The sequence below is a fragment of the Microchirus variegatus genome (genome assembly GCF_963457635.1).
Source record: "Microchirus variegatus genome assembly, chromosome: 11".
NCBI lineage: Eukaryota > Metazoa > Chordata > Actinopteri > Pleuronectiformes > Soleidae > Microchirus > Microchirus variegatus.
The window spans coordinates 25809833-25827957 of NC_139812.1; the positions used below are offsets into that span (position 1 = coordinate 25809833).

Below are 18125 nucleotides of genomic sequence, written 5' to 3' on the forward strand. Positions count from 1 at the left end.
GGATTTTACGGCCAGTTGCTTTAGATTTATTACATAATGCACCTTTTAAGAGTCCGTTTGCAGCTTTATCTCGCCGTTAAAATCTGGAAATGTCACCCAATGGCTCCCATACCAGACTCCATAGAGAAAACGAGCAATTTAAGCCCATGGGAACACAGTTGTTTCTGGTCTACTGCTGCCTCATTTCTCAAGTTCATGTCACTGACGTGAATCTGAACCATGAATTGAATTCCCCGAAATCACAAAATAAGACGCTTGAAATCACTGGCGGGAGCAGAAGTGGATCAGCGACTCCCGTTTGTTGTGCTGTAAAATCTCTGGTTTTCTCTATGGGCTTTGGTGCAGGAGAGAGGTTTAGAAAACAAAGTATCACAAACTCGCTGACTTTTTAATTTTAAAGAAATTAAATTCAACCTTTTATCGTAAATTCTTTCACTTTTTGCTCCACGTAACAAAGACGTCATTAAAACCTGAATAATTTTTGGATCGTGCACAAAACAAAGTCTTCTGTTCGGGACTAACTGAAACATTCAGAGCAGCAGATAAAGCCTGTAAACACTGGACTGAAAAGAACTGTTAGTGTGTGTGTGTGTGTGTGCAGCAGGGGGGCATCGGGGGCACTAACGGTCCAAGATGCCCATTTTCTGCCCCCGGGACGCTCTCCGCTGGGGTGTTTTTTTTTTTTTTTGTCTGCGTGGAGCTGCGGACTTTGTGTTTGGTGTTGTTTGAGTCCAGCGGTCATTTCTGTGCCATCTGCTCTGCAGAGTGGAACGGACATTTACTGAGCGACGGTGCTCCGCTCACTCCTGTGACAGAAAGCCCTCGCTGTCCTGACTGTTATTGACATACGATTCACACCCTCTTCATCCTACACTGCACCAGGAAGCAGTGCAGGAGGTGGCGGTGCGTCCCGTTTGTTGTCGGAACTTGGAATTTCCGAGTCGGAAACTTGGAGCAACCTCACCACTGTTTATGTACGCAAAAAAAGCACAAACAATTAAGCTGTTATTATGTAATTAGATGTGTGTCAATACTATCAAACACTTTTTGTTTGCAATGATCGGAATTACGCTCATTCCGACTCTTTTGCAGTTTGCGCTCCGAATTTGTTATTTTTCGCTCCCTGGGTTTTTGTTTGAATGACATGTCGCGCCGGGTTGCAAGATTAACGCTACGTGGTCCGATAAGAAATCTGTGTCTACTACTACATGTGTATGTTGACTTCTTCTGTCTGTAAATTTACATTAGCGTAGTGTAGTCCCTCGTGACAGACTCTGCTAACGTTAATCTATCTATCTATCTATCTATCTATCTATCTATCTATCTATCTATCTATCTATCTATCTATCTATCTATCTATCTATCTATCTATCTATCTATCTAAGCTAGCTAGCAGACTAGCTATCTATATATCTAAGCTGCTACAAACTATGTATCTATCTAGCAAACTATCTATCTATCTATCTATATATAGCAAACTATCTATGTATCTAAGCTAGCTAGCAAACTATCTATCTATTTAAGCTAGCTAGCAAACTATCTTTTTAAGCTAGCTAGCAAACTATCTATCTAAGCTAGCTAGAAAACTAACTATGTATCTAAGATAGGTAGCAAACTATCTATCTATCTTAGCAAGTTATCTATCTATCTAAGCTAGCTAGCAATCTATCTAAGCTAGCTAGCAACTATCTATTTATCTAAGCTAGCTAGCAAACTATCTATCTATCTATCTATCTATCTATCTATCTATCTATCTATCTATCTATCTATCTATCTATCTATCTATCTATCTATCTATCTATCTATCTATCTATCTATCTATCTATCTATCTATCTATGTTAGCTTGCTAGCAAACTAAGGAGCTAGCTTTGAGTTCATCTCAGAAATGAAATGTCTTAAAAGCCACAAAGGCAATAAAAATCCTATAACACATGCTCTAAAATGTGCAGCTTTTCTACTTCTTCTTCTTCTTCTTCTTCTATTTTAACTCGTTGTGAAATTTTCCAAAACCTTGTTTGTGTTTTTTTTAGTGTCATTTCTCTCTCGACAAAATAAAAGCATGACACTGTTGTCAACGTCTGTGAAAACAACACGGATGTAAATAAGTGCGGTCCAAACACCGTGGACGCTGCTTTCACTTTACAGTTTCACAATAATGTTAATAATTAATGAAGTAATCTGACAGAGAGAGAGAGACACACACAGTGTGTGTGTGCGTGAGTGTGTGTTTGCGTGCGCGTGCGTGTGTGTGTGTGTGTGTGTGTGGGCGGGGCAAAGTTGCCGACGCCACTTCTCGAGGGCAGCTGCTCGGTTTCAGCTTTTCCTGCTGCCTTCAAGTGCTCCTCGTAAATTTGCCCGCCACAGTCAAAACATGGATTTTGTGACACAGCTGTCAACACGAGGAACGACAACTGGAGTGGCTTTTTTGACGTGCTGAACACGTGATTTTATCAGAAACGTATATGAAGTAGTTGTAGGCTGTAGGCACAGAAAAGTATGACTTTACAGTCTGTCATTTGTGGAATTGACGCCTGCTATTGGTTCTCCACTTTTCCCATGAGTGTCAGGGAACTACGGTGGCCTCTGTGTACCAGAAGGAATGTTGTTTTTCCTGCTTTAACCGGTGGAACGCATACTTTGGCTATTTTGTCCATTCAGGCTTCTGTAAAAACATGGCGGCACAAAACTTGACTAAAGTTCGTTATAAAAGCAAATATTTTTAGGTTTTAATGTTAATGTTTATTAAAAAAACACTTAGGGAAAGTTGAGTATGTGTACCTAATAAAGTGGTTGTTGTGTACATATCAGAATCAGAATTTCAAAATTTGTGTTGCTGTTTTGATGTATAAAATCAATGTAAAAAGAATAATAATAAAAGATTAAATATGTACAAGGATTAAGGTAGACTACAATATATATATAATATATGTGTAGTACTTTTTTGCCTTTACATCAAAACGATGTACAAAGAGCTATTTAATGGAATAAGCTCAAACAGCAACAGCACAAACGACAAAACCAGGTTAAATAATGTAGAAAAAGTTATAAATAAATTATTACTGGATGACATTTTAAAATAATTAAGTTTTAAGTCAGGCACCTAGCTGGACCAAAAAATGCTAGCAAGGGGCTAGCTAGTTGAGAGGGGTAACAGGTGAAAGATTAGCACAATGACTTTTTAACGCAAATAAATACAATTACAAATGAAAATCAGTTCTAAAATTCACAGATTGTTGTTGGGCGAGAAGAAAATCAAAGCTATATGAAGATTAAAACTTTAATAAATTAAAAAGGACGACAACTAACTCAGCTAAGGTACTGGTTCCATACAATGCAAATAATAATAATAACAATAATAATAATAATAATAATAATAAGAAGAAATCACTGGATCAGTTATTGGAAAGATAAAGAGTAGAATATTTGTTACACAAAATGTGTCGTCCACAGCTTTGTAGCTTAAAAAGGTGGGAAATTACTGTATCAGACTGAAATCGCTAGCGGTAACCTGTGCATTCAGGCTTCAATTGATCCCATTTCCTACTAAAAGTTAGCGGGTATGAACAAGCTAAGAAAGAGTGACTAACTCCATTACCCATTGCTAGCCCTCGTTTTGCACTATCGTGCGTTTTCCGTTTGTATTTAACCCAAAAAGTTCAACCATTCATTGCTAACGGGTAATACGTTAACGTTCCATGAATGCGTTTCCACAACTTTTTAATCTAAAAGGACCACTCCACAAAAAAGTACACACAGAAAACTATCTATCTATCTATCTATCTATCTATCTATCTATCTATCTATCTATCTATCTATCTATCTATCTATCTAGCTATCTATCTACGCGAGCTAGCAAACTATCTATCTATCTAAGCGAGCTAGCAAACTATCTATCTATCTAAGCGAGCTAGCAAACTATCTATCTATCTATGCTAGCTAGCAAACTATCTATCTATCTATGTTAGCTTGCTAGCAAACTAAGTAGCTAGCTTTGAGTTCATCTCAAACGTCTTAAAAGCAACAAAGGCAATAAAAATCCTTTAACACATGCTCTAAAATGTGCAGCTTTTCTTCTTCTTCTATTTTAACTTGTTATGACATTTTCCAAAACCTTGATTTTTTTTTGTGGACCTGTTAGTGTAATTTCTCTCTCTTCAAAATAAAAGCATGACACTGTTGTCAACATCTGTAAAAACAACACAGATGTAAATAAGTGTGGTCCAAACACCGTGGACGCTGCTTTCACTTTACAGTTTCACAATAATGTTAATAATTAAAAAGCACCCCAAAAAAGTACACACAACGTACATTATACATTATACTTATTAATGTTATTAATAATTATTTATCAATTATTAATACTATATTATTATTACGCCACGTGTAGCATTATAATACACGCAGTTGTGATATTCGACAATGATAATCGACATTAGCAGTTAGCTAACGTGTAACACAGCGACGTGTTTTTCTCGATGTCAATAACAGACGACTTTCACGTGCAGCGCTGGTTTGTCCCGCGGTCCGTGAAGGCAGCACTGTCCCTGTGAGGAGCAGCAGTTCCTCCTCCTCCTCCTCGTCTCATCAGCGCCATTGTGTGTCAGAGTCTCCGGCGGCTCGGTCGGACGGACGGACGGACGGTCGGTCGAGCGGTCGGTGTGTGTGTTTTCTGTGGCGGACGGGACCCGTTTAAACACCACCCCCCCTTCTCCATGTTTCTCTCCCAAACTCCGGCGGACCTGGACGTGGTAAGACCGACCGCCGCTTCGTTTCGTGTCGTGTCGTTCGCCGGGCGAAATTAGCGCGTAGTTGACGGACAGAGGCAGCGGTGAGAGCCGTCTTTTAAACGGGTAATAAACAGTCCACGGCGGAGGAGGAGGAGGAGGAGGAGGAGGAGGAGGCGGCGGCTGCCTGGTCGCTGTGTTTCCGTGCTGCTGCTAGTAAAGCGGGGGTCCGAGGGAAAAAGTTTTCGTATTAAAGGGACAAATTAACCACTTGTTCTCTCATCTGTATTTACAACATTCTCTCAATCGTTTCTGTTTGTAAGAAACACTTTTTCTACCACAGAGAAAAAAAGTGTGTAATTAACTTTTTTTTTTTTGAAGACTAAAAATAAACCGAATTACACTCGACCACTGCTACACGCGATTACACCTCAGTGGATAACGTTAGCGTGTTGTGCTAAGCTAAAACTGTGCCAAATGAGATTTTAAAAAAAATGACCCAAATCTGCACGAAGTCTCGTTTCGTGTAACTTTCTTAAAGAAAGTGCATTGAGTCGTGGACGGGATTTGCAAGGACGCGTTAAATTAGCGGTGCAGTTGGTGCCTTAATGACTGTGTGAGATGTGTGAAGAAGTGGTGGAGTTTGGTCTCCACTCGGGTTTAAAGGGCTAGTCTGTTGTGGTGGTGGAGGTGGAGGAGGAGGAGGAGTGTTTCATAACAGGCGGACACCACATCACAACAGCTGTGGCCCTTCTGTTTCCTGTGTCAGCCACCAGGAGGTGCACTCGGGTCTATGATGTCACAGGGCACCGCAAGCTACGAAGCGCCGGTTAGATATCGATAATATCACGATACACACTAAAAAACTGTTTTTCTGATGCCTTAAAGTTGATGGCGCTGGGTGAGTAGCTACAATAGATGTGCGATAGCAAGCGCTATGCTAACGTAACGAACACGCGAGTACATTGGTGTGAATGGGTGAGAGGCTAAACTTGTTGTGTAAAGGTGCTTTCAGTGGTCGTTTAGATTAAAAAGTTGTGGCGATTTCTGTTGCAACGCTTAAAGATGCATTCATGGAACGTTAACGTATTACCCGTTTGCCTTTTTTAGCTAATCACTCTTTATTAGCGGGTATGAATGTACAGGTTCCCGCTAGCGATTTCAGTCCGATACAGTCATTTCTCACCTTTTTAAACGACGTAGCTGTGGATGACACATTTGTGCTGGTACATTTACTACTATTATAACAAATATTCTTCTCTTAATCTTTCCTATGACCGATCAAGTGATGTCTCAGGGCACCGCACGCTACGATGCGTGGTCCACTATATCGATAATATCACGATACACACAAAAAAATGCTTAACCCCCTTGCTTGTGATGGCTCTGTGTGAGTAGCTATGTTAGATGTGCGTTAGCAAACGCTATGCTAACGTAACGAACATGTGAGTACATTGGTATGAACGGGTAAGAGGCTAAGCGTGTTGTGTAAATGTGCTTTGAGTGGTCGTTCAGATTAAAAAGTTAAAGGAAACATGGCGATTTCTGTTGCAACGCTTCAAGATGCATTCATGGAATGTTAACGTATTACCCGTTAGCAATTAATGTTTTGAACTTTTCAGACTGGGTTAAATACAAACGGAAAACGCACGAAACTGCAGAACGAGCGCTAGCAATGGGAATGGAGTTAGCCACTCTTTAGTTAGCGGGTTCATACACGCTAACTTTTAGTGGGAAAGTGGATTAATTGAAGCCTGAATGTACAGGTTACCGCTAGCTTTTCCAGCTGTAACTGTGTAACAAATATTCTTCCCTTTATCTTTCCGATAACTGATCCAGTGATTTTTTTATTATTGTTATTATCTGCATTATTGTCTGCATCAGCCATGGTTCGGTTAATTGTGTGTCTATGGAGACGTTTCTTGTCACGATGTCGCGTTTAGGGAAACAATATTTAAGAATAGAAAAAACAAGAGCTTTAATGGTGAAAGTTCTTGTTTCCGCGTGTGGCCTAATTATCATCCAAGACTCTTTACCGTAACGCCGCACACCTTCATCGGCTCAGCACCTGTACGTCGTCGTTGTTGTCGTCGTAGGGTGAAAGCTGCCAGCGCGGCGACACGGCTGAGCTAACAAGGCTCGTGCTGCAATGATGAGGATTACAGTGGAGTAATACGGCTGCTGCCTGCACTAAGAAGGATGACACTTGCAGCGCTGAAGCTGCTGCTGCTGCTGTAAGAAGACGGTCACTGAGGTAATAATCAGGCCCTCACTGCTGTGCTGTACCATGTGTGTGTGTGTACACAGTGTGTACTGCAGTAATAAGGCAGATCCTGCCCGTTAATAAGATGGATACTACTTATTTGTGTGCGGTAGTGATGCTGCGGTGCGTGTGTGCGCGCGCCGTCCACCTGCACGCGGGACGGCGTCGTCTGTCGACCTAATTCCGCTCGTTTTCTTTGGCAAATTTATTTTTAGATTTAAGTGTGTAAGGAGCTAGCGCTATTCCGCTCAACTCGATTGCTGAGACGTCAACAGACTGCCGGGCACTGATTGGTCAGAGCATGATGTCCGACACCAAGAATCTAAACCGAACAATGCCAAACTGTAGATCCGTTAAAAAGACTTGAAAAAAATCGCGGAAAACATGCGCTAATTTACCAACATTTAGCAAAGGAAATGTCAAAAATCTTAAACCCTGCAAATTCGAATCACGACCCGTTCCGTGGTATTTCAGTTCTTTTAAATGTACTGATTCTAATGATTCAGTTACACCGAAAAAACAACTGCGTTGGCCGTCAAATTTTTTTCAAAACAATTGTCAAATGTCTATACATTGTATAGTATGACGCTTTTGTCAAATTTTGGACCCAAATTTTTTTTTCAAAAAAATTGACACATTTTGGACCAACATTTTTTTTCCCCAAAAATTGTCAAATTTTGGACCACATTTTTTTTTTCAAAAAAATTGTCAAATTTTGGACCAACATTTTTTTCCCCAAAAAATTTTCACATTTTGGACGACCTAGGATAGTATGAAATTTTTGTCAAATTTTGGACCAACATTTTTTTTCCAAAAAAATTGTCACATTTTGGACGACAAAGTATAGTATGACGTTTTGACCCACCTTGGGGAGGTACTATGAAGTAATGGAAAACGTATCGGTATCGGGCGTGAAATCGTGATATTGAGCAATCCCTGTTTTTTAATAATAGGCATCAGTAGGTTATTATTTACCGTTTACGTTTACACACATTTTGTTCTCGGAAAGTTGACGTAAACACTGATATTTCACCAAAACAACTATGATTTTTGTTGTTTTATGTTTATTTTAACAAATGAGTGTATCATTTATTATTAATCAATTTAATCAGCTGCACTGTACGTCTGAATTACACTCCCAATTTGAGTTAATTGGCTCAATTGACTTCTATATAAGAAATTTAACTCCTACATGTTGGAAACGGTCCGTATCTTTAAGTTCTATTCCTTGCAGTGGAATATAGAGAAGTTACAATTTTGATGGCAGTGTATGGTCGTCGCAAATCACAATTACACAATTCATCGTAGAAACTTTGATGGGTCGACCTCAGCTCTTTCATTAAACTACACATTTCCCCCGTTTGAGTATCAAGACGCTGTAAAGTGGCTTTAAATGCAGGCACCTGTCAGGTCTCTTGTGTTTCTAGTGACTCACAGTATTTGCTGAACTGGCTGTGCAGTAATGCCGCGATCAGGTCGACAACACACTCACACACACACGCTTCACTTTGCCGTCATAAATCTTAATTCATCGATAATTTATGGTCCCTTTTTTTTTGCTCGCCGTCGAATGGAACTTGATTTTCCTGAGAGTTTTCTTTCGTATTTTGACCCCGTGAATGAGGGGCCAAGACTGGAAATCAGTCATAAAAACTGCCATAAAGTGCATAATAAAGTGGTGTAGTTTCGACTGAAGACGAGTAAAAAAAAAAAAAGGGCTTTACATGCGTGATGTATTGGTCCTGACCTTTGCTCTCATTACTCGTACATTAATGAGTATGTGTGTGTGATTAATTCTTCTTCAGGCACCCTTTTTAAAGGGATACTTCAGGTTTTTTTTTATGTCGTAGTGACTCATAATTAGCGCTGAACACACCCCATGTGCGTAGAACCGGTATCAGAGGAGGGAAAATCTGATTTTTAGCGTATACCAACTTTATCTCGTCATTAGAGAGCCTTTAATGACTGCAAAGTTAAGTTTGTAAACCCGCTATCTTTCACGCACCAAAGTCCATTGAGAAAATGAGCGTTTTTAGCTCACGTACTGCGGCTTTGTTTGGTAAGTTTGTGTCACTCGGGTAAATCTGAGCAAAGGATTTCAAACTCTTATGTTGCCCAAAAACACACACAACACACCTGAAGAGGCGGCGGTGGATCAACAGCTCCTGTTGTACCTTATTGTAAAATTGCCGATTTTCTGCATGGGGTTTGGTGCAGGGGAAAGTGAGTGACACAAGCTTTATTTTTGAGTCAGAAAAGGTTATTTAACGTTGCGATAAAGTGGTCTAAAGAAGTCTTCAAGATGTCGTAGACAGATTAAGTGGCTAAAATCAGTTTTTTTTACTTTCTAAATCAACGACAGGAGGTGATTTAAAAACTTTCCCGATCAAAATCAGGAAGACCGACCTGTTTTTAAGTAGTAGAAAATCACCTAATGTTTATTTGACGGGATTCTCCACGTTATGTAGTTGGAACAACTGTGTTTTGTAACCATTATGTAAGAGATTATGGTGAATTCTGTGTGTGATAACAAACTGACGCTGTCATGTGAGCGGTTGTTGATCACTACGAGGTGGAACACACACACACACACACACACACACGCTTCTTGTATTTATTATTGTTCCATTTAGAAAATATAGAAACATTTGTCTGCAATAATTTACAGAAGTCATGAGGTTTTTTTTTTTCACAACTGTGATTTCTTCTTGTTTCTTTGCTCCACTGTGACGCCAACCAAAAAATATGTTTAGTTTCTGTTAATGATTGACATTTTACAACATTTTGGGACATAATGCAGTCACGGGCTGCAGTCGTGCACTATTGCCGACCTTTTAGCCACTTAAAAAATCATCTATTTGACCGTATTGCGCATGTTTTTTTTAGCAATTCTTGATTAACAAGCCTGGTTCTGTGGTTCTTTTGCGTGCAAGTATTGGATAAATGTGTTGAAAATGGTCATTTTGGGGGGGGGGGGGTGGGTGTGTTGTTGCAGAAGTGTCTGTCGTCGTGGATGTAACTGAATCTTTTGGTCGCCAGTGCCCTGTTTACTGTCGTGGGTCTGATCAGGCAAACGCTTACAACCCAGTTTCTTTCCTCTGGGTTTGTGTCTGGAATGTGTTTACTACTTCTACATTATGCATGTGTGTGTGTGTGTGTGTGTGTGTGTGTGTGTGTGTGTGTGTGTGTGCGTGACAGAGACACACAGAGACGAGTAGTGAGCGCAACAATGTCGTCCTCGTGTGCGGGGATGGATGAACTGCAGCGGTTGAAAAGCTGCAACTCTACGCTACCCCCCTGGGGGGTGGGGGGGGGGGGGGGAGCTGTGCACACGCACATGTGAGCGTTAAAGTGAGCGACGGTGCACTTTCTGCAGCTGCACTTTCTGCAGCAGCACCACTGTAGTGTGAAGTGTGTGTGCGTGTGTGTGTCCAGAGAACCTGAAATAGCCTGATGTCGAGGTGAAGGAAGGGAGGGTGGAGGGTGGAGGGAGGGTGTGTGTGTGTGTGTGTGTGTGTGTGTGTGACGGCGGATGGTGGATGTGCAGCTCAGGCATGGAAAACCAGCGTATCCGGTTACAGGATCATAATATCACTGCAGAGTGCGTCCGCTAGCACTGCACTATCGCACAACACTCGCACTCTTACACACTACACTACACTACACTACACTACGCCACAGTCAGCTCCTGGAATAATGTTCTCAGTTCACATGTGTGACGTGTGGTCAACACACACACACACACACACACACACACACACCCTCTCATTCATGCACTCTCACACACACACACACAAAAAAACACATGCATGTATTTACTACGTCTTATTTTCTGATTTAGATTCATACTCGTCATCTGGCTTGTAATCTTAGTGTGGTTGTTTTTTAATTATTAAAACAGTTGAATATTATTATAATTATTATTATTATTATTATTATTTTGCTCCATATAATCAATTAGAAAAGCTCATATTGGTGTGTGGACAAGACAAAGGCTGTAACTAATCATTATTTGTACTTCGTGTTGTAAAATTTGTAACTTTTTTACGTTTTAATCATGTCTTTGTTTCATGGAACAAAGAAAACAATAAATATTCACATTCAAGAAGCTGAAAAATGAGAAAACTTGTATTAATTATTGAAAAAAAAGGCTCAAATCGATAAATCTATTACCAATACAGTTGCAGCCGTAGATAAGAGGTGAGCTCGATTCATTTGTACATGTTATTTAATGCTTGATGCAGATTATTACTTGTATAAAGTTTAGAAAACGCTGCTAAATGCACTTAAACTATTAATTAATTAATTTTAAAATTAAAAATTGATTACTAAAGGAATTGTCGGCACATTTTTGAGTCGGTTTGGCTTAAATATGTATAAAAATGATCTTTGCTCATTTTCATTTTGGTCCGGGGACAAAATTGGGCTAATTTTGAAGTTTAACCAAAACTAATCAAGAAAATAATCCACAGATTAATTGATTATTAGTTGCACTGGCCCTGGATGTATTAATCTGATTTGAGCTGTATTTTTCAACATTTTATGGTCAATTATTGCGAAAATAATCAATCTATTATGTTAGAATTATTATTATTTTTATCAATATTGGCCGGTATATCAGCCTCTGAGAGTATGGAGATGATCCAGGTTGATGTTAGTGAGTTTAAATGCATTATACCGTTGAAATATTAGAGACATTGGACCTGAAATTATTCTAATCTGTTCAGATTAGACTTTACATGAAATACATAAATACTGTTTTAACTGCTATTGAAAATACAGATTCCCATGGGGGGGTTTTAAATGTGGACAATTCCTGGTTTCCTTTCCAGAAAATTGTGAATATTGGGGATATTTTTGTGTCATTTTCTCACGTTGTTTTGATCTAAACTGCTCTCAAAAACAACGACTATGACGACAACAACGACAACAACGGCGTCGTTGACCTTCAGACCCGCGCGCCGTTTGATTGTTTGTCTCGCGGGTGAAGAATCTTAACTTTGCGAGACGGCGACACCGCGAAGTCACCGTGACCTTGAGCGAACGGAGACCGCGGGCTCCATTTTGGAGACCAAAGCACTCTGTGACTTCTTCTTCTTCTTCTTCTTCTCGTGGTGGTGGTGGTGGTGTGTAGATCATATCTAGATGTAGCTCACAGGGCGTGGGACGTCTGTGGACAGTCGGTGGAGGGGGAGGGGGTTGACGGTGATAGTGGTGAAGGTGGAGGGTGCGTGAAAAAGTAAAATGAAGAAGAAGAAGAAGAAGAAGAAGAGGTGAAGGAGAAGGAAAGGGAAGAGGAGGATAATGAAGTGGAATGTAAGGGGTGGGGCACCTCTGGTATGTTAGTCCTTCTCTCTGTGTTTCTGTGTGTGTGTGTGTGTGTGAGACTCTAAACACACTGCTATGAGTCAGTGAGTCAGACATGTGCAGCTGCTCCAGCTCTCAATCACACAGCCGCAAACTGCTTTGAAACCAACTCTGTTGCTCACTCTTTGATTCTCCCTCTCTCGCTCTCTCTCTCTCCTTCTCTTTTCCGACGCGCCATTTTCCTCGAAAATGTCACGAGCGGCTGAAATGAAAGTCGTCGGTCGTTGATTTGAATTCGCCGTCAATTTTAAAAAAAATTTCTCGGTTTGCGCGCGCCAAAGTGACGCCGTCTCTTACTCGCACATCACAGGAACAGGAAATGAAGACGACGCGTCGCGCCCGCTGCAGCTAATGATTATTGTTATCGCGGATTAATCTGCGCGTGATTTCCTCTGCTAATGGACTTCTTTCTTTAAAAATATTAATATAAACATTAAAAAAAAAAGTAATGTTAGCATAGCTGTTAGCACTGTTGCGGTTAAGTATTGCGATATTTGAGTACTATATTTGATATTTTGTACTGAAAAACAGGCTGTTTATCGATACCGGGTATATACACATATATTCATATATTTATATGTATGTAAATTAGTGCTGGGCGCGTTAATGCGATAGCGATTGACTGGAAAAATATGCGCGTGGCGTCATGTTTACGTGACTCCCAATTTGTTAAAATGAATCTCTAAAGTAACGCTAAACTTTAAAAACAGAGGCACACATACGCAGTACACGGGTACGCTGGTTATTTGTTATTTTTGTTTGGTAAACAGACCGCTCCGGTTAGACTGTAGGCGTGCTAACGGTGCTAAAGGAGCTAATGCAGCTAACGGAGCTAACTGGTAAACGGTGCCCGAAACTGCCAACTCTCTATTATGAGTTTTTTATCCACTGCTGACTCAATAATTAGTTTAAATTGGTGCAGAATATATTAATGATCAATTTATCGGTTATATTTCACTGATACCAGTTTCTTTGCTCCTTATTGAGCGTAATCTGATGTTAAAGTAACTCTTTTCTGTCTAAATTACTAATTAGTTATTTGGGGAAAATAATCTACTGATTAATTCCGCTATGAAAATTATTAAATTATACCCAAATGTCACGTTTGAAGCCGATCGTTCCTCCTGCACCAAAATCCATAGAAAAAAGCCTAATTTTAGATCACAGTATTTCGATGTTGTTGAGCCACTGCTGCCTTCAAAAACAAGTTAAAATGTGTTATTTAGTGACTTTGGTGTTTCTGTGTGTGCTCGGTTGTCCCTCAGTGACACAAAGTGACCACACGGGGCAGCAGTGCACCAGCAGCTCCTGTGTCTTCCGTGAGCTAAATATTTTCTCTATGGAGTTTGGTGTGGGAGAGTGAGCGGTTTGCACATTTCTGTTTCCAGTCAGAAAAAGATACTGCACATTTATTTATTATTTAGATGATGAAGCCTTTTGTGAAGTGTTTTTTTTTTTTTTACACGTTTTCAGTGACGTTAGCCTCATGCAACCAGGCCTTCACCTGGTCATCTACTTCCTCCTCCTCTCCATCTTCCTCCTCTTCCTTCCTTCCTGCCCTCCCTCCCCACACCCCTCCCTCACCCCTCCCTCCCTATCCATCCCATTCTTTGTCATCTCTTTGGGTGAATTCCCAGCTGACTCTGTTTGTCATGGCAACCAACCAGTCGTGGTGACTGGGCCTGCAGCTCATACTTCCTGTGTGTGTGTGTGTGTGTGTGTGTGTGCATGTAGACGGCGACTGACTGCATGAGCCTGTCAGCCTGGATTACAGTCAAACTCACTGCAGCTCGCTCTTTCTTTCTTTCTTTCTTTGCAAAACCAATGATCAGATAAATACTAAATACGCTCGTTGCCGCCGTAACTGACGATCTTCTGAAACTTCCGTGCACGAGCGTCTCTGTTCTTTACCGAGAAACGCTCCAAAAAGAGGAAATATCCGCCCAATATTAAGTTTTAAGGGGAATGTTTCCTGAACATGGGTCAGATTCTGACCCACATCCGCGCTGTAGAGCCTAAAATACTTGACACGTGTCGCATTCATACCAATATTTCCTGCAGAGGAACTACCGACCCGCAACGAGGGCTATGGACCAAAAAAATTGAGTTTAAACTGATTTTTTTTGTTCCCCGAAAAGGCTTTAGCTTCGGAAGATATTTTGCATTCTCGCATTTGCATTATAGAGCCTGAAAAAGATTAATTATTTGCTCTTTGTGTCACATTTACACCAATATCTCTTGTGTTATTTATTTAAAGGCGCCATATGTAAGAATGTGGCCAAAAACGCCACATACTACATTCAAATTCAAAATACCGAGGTCTTTTAGGTTTCGTTTTCTGACGTAACTGGCAACCCGTGGTTGCTCGGCAGCTGAGACTCTACTGACCGCAATGATTGGTAGACGGCGGAAGGTGGCGCCACATGCAAAAAAAAAAACATGATTTCAAAACATAAACATTATTTTTGCAGTCTGCAAAATAATTTTTTTAATGCAAATATTTTGTCTGTACTGTTGTTGTTGGTGAGTTCAGTTTGTTATATGAACATTATTCCTGAGTCTCTGTGACATATTAGGAGGATTTTATGGCCGGTTGCTTTAGATTTATTATGCACCTTTAAACAACGTCAAAGTGGACGCTGCACGCAATGGCGCCCTCTCCTGCCAACTTTAAAGCCTGTCAAACAATCTCTTGGACGGTTACGTGACAAAACAGACCTTGCGTGTATAGAACGATAAATGGGTCAAGAAGGCATTCATGGATCTACAGCCAAGTTTGGACCATTGCATAGTGACTTCAGACGGTCTCATGTGCTTTAAGGATTAAATGTGAACTTTATAGAAAATCTAAGAATTACCATGGCATCATCATCATCATGGCTCGTCTCCTCCTCCCCACCTGACTCCCATGTAGCTCAATGTGCGATTCTGATAAGTAAGAAGCAGTAGAAGTGAGGAGGGGGTTGGGCTTTAAATCTGCCCTCTGATCCTGTGGTACAGCAGGGAACGCTGCTGTTACATAACACTGTGTGTGTGTGTGTGTGTGTGTGTGTGTGTGTGTGTGTGTGTGTGTGTGTGTGTGTGTGTGTGTGTGTGTGTGTGTGTGTGTGTGTGTGTGTGTGTGTGTGTGTGTGTGTGTGTGTGTTTCAGTGGCCGAGCCACAGTTCCATTGCAGCTGCTCTTGGTTTCAGTCAGTCTCTGTGTTTTATTTACATATATATATATATATATTTTTATATATATATATATGCGTGTGTAAAAAAAATCTACTTCATTAATGAATACAGAGCGATTTGGAGGTTCCAGCAGTTTCCATGGGTTTGAACCAATAAACCAATGTTTTATCATTGTAAAAAAAAAAAAAAAAACATATTTTCATTTAAAGTCATGAGAACGTCCAGTGGAGCGTGTGTGGAGGTGTTTTGGTCACTCAAAATGACTGCTTTTAATGGGTGATAAAGTCGAGGTGGATGACATAAGCTTCCTTATTCCATGGCGATTTGCAATAGTTATTAGTTACGACATAAACAACAATATTAAGGATTGCAGGTGTATTTGTGCAAAAAACTGCATGTGCATGTTCATTGTTTTCCGGTGACCTGACATTTTTTTTGCATTTTCAGCTTCTTAAATGTGAATATTTTCTGGTTTCTTGACTCCGTAAAGGAAATAAATCTGTAAGACTGAACAATTTTAGTTTGTTTGTGGACAAAAACTCTTTCCAGTTCCTGATTAATTACCTAAATGACTAACAATTAGTTAGCTGCAACTAACGATTATTTACTCGTTTGGTCCATAAAATGTTAAAAAACGTTGATCGGTGTTTGTCAAACCTAGAAATGACGAAGTTCTCCAATGTCTCGTTTTGTCCACAAACCAAAACGATACAGTTTTACTGGTTTCTTTGTTATTTGGAGCAAAGAAACAATGAAAATATTCACATTTAAGAAGCTAATGCAGGTGTTTTTCTAATCTGGTTTGTTTACGATGAGGTCACAAATGAACCCCGCTCTCTCTCTCCCGGTTCTTGTCTTTTTTCCCCAGATATATGTTCGGTAAAGGTGCGAAGCGGAAGCTGGACGAGGATGAAGAGGGGCTGGAAGGCAAAACGCTGGAGGCGTCGGTGGCGGGCGGCGGCGGAGCAGCGCTGGGCCTCTGCCCCGAGGGCCTGTCCAAGGTGTCGTACACGCTGCAGCGCCAGACCATCTTCAACATCTCGCTGATGAAGCTGTACAGCCAGCGGCCGCCGCTCGGCGAGCCCAGCCTGGAGCGCCGCGTCCTCATCAACAACATGCTGCGGCGCATCCAGGACGAGCTCAAGCAGGAGGGCTCGCTGCGGCCGCTCCTGCTGCCGCCGTCGCCGCCGCCCGACGACCCCATGGACGAGGGCTTCCGCGAGGCGCCGCCGTCGTCCTTCGGGGTCCTGTCGTCGGCGGCGGCGGCGGCGGCGGCCGCGCAGGTTTCCCAGCCTTCCGCGTTGCTGATGCCGGCGCTCGCTCCGCCGCCCTCGCCCCACCCGATGGTGCCTCCCAACTGCCAGGCATCCAGCCGCGCCGAGGCTTACTCCGCCCCCCTGGAGGCCTGCCTCACTCCGGCCTCTTTACTGGAGGAGGACGGCGGGGAGACCACGTTCTGTGCCCCTTCCCCGCCCACGCCTCCGCTGTCTCCTCCCCCTCCCACGTTACCTCCGGCCCTTCTGAGCCAGGCGTCCGTCGGGGTCGCCGCGCCGGCCTCGCCCGACGACGGCTTCCCCTCCGCCCTGAGTGACATAGAGTTGGCTCCTCCCACAGCCATAACAAGGACAGCAGCAGCTAACATCACGACCGTGACTACCTCCCCTGTTCCCACGCCGCTCACCCGGCCCCCCCTGCCCAGAGACAACAGGACCACCGGCGCTAAACCAGAAGCAGCCGGCGTCCTGCTGCGGCCGGTAGACGCTCTGCCCACACTGCCCCCCGGTGGCCTCGTAGACATTTCCTCCTCCCCTCCCTCCTCCCCTCCGTCGTCCACCTCCCCCTCGGGGTTCCTCTCGGACTTGGCGCTGGACGACGTCCTGTTCGCCGACATCGACACGTCCATGTACGACTTTGACCCGTGCACGACGGCGGCGGGCGCCGCGGGCGCGGCGGCAGCATCCGGGGGGCTCGCCAAACTGTCGCCGGTGGTGACGACGGACGACCTCCTCAAATCGCTGGCGTCGCCGTACGCCGGCTCCGCCCCCCAGGTTTCAGCCAATCAGCCTTTCAAAATCGACCTGACAGAACTGGACCACATCATGGAAGTGCTGGTGGGTTCGTGACGGGGGGGCGGGAGGGGAACGCACAGACGATTAAATCCGGGAAAAAAACGGACTGGAACGATGGAACGGAATGTCGTTCTTTTTAATGTTTTATTTTTTAAAAGAGGAAAAAAAAAAAACTTTGTTCAAAGGTCGGTAATTGTAAGCATCTATTGTTGATGTCACTTAGTACTACTTTTGACAACTACTACTATAACACAAACACTGTGCATGCACTGTGCTCGCCTTTTCCAAAAAAACATGGAAATGAAGTAACTGGGAAACAACGACAAAAAAAAGACACAAAACATGTTTTATGTATTTCTGTACTTGTGAGGACCTCCACTGACTCCGTTCATTCCCACCCCGAAAAAACAAACAAACCCTTAATTTAATCCCAAACCCCCCCGGAAACCTAAGCCTTAACCCAACAGACGGAATCTGTAAATAGAGACACATACGAGGACGGACGTCCGTCCTCGAACCTGTAGG

The 18125-nt window shown here is 42.3% G+C and overlaps 1 protein-coding gene across 1 annotated transcript in view; it reads left to right on the forward strand.

Annotated features, from left to right (window-relative positions):
- The window catches only part of sertad2b (SERTA domain containing 2b), a gene marked incomplete at its 3' end in the record, with an annotated part of 42149 nt that extends 24495 nt beyond the window's left edge, over window positions 1–17654 (forward strand). Inside the window, exon 2 of the mRNA XM_083898048.1 lies at window positions 16400–17654. Within this exon, the coding sequence (XP_083754174.1) occupies window positions 16404–17654 (1251 nt within the window). The 5' untranslated portion in view covers window positions 16400–16403. The remainder of the gene's footprint in view (window positions 1–16399) is intronic.
- Between the last annotated feature and the right edge of the window lie 471 nt (window positions 17655–18125).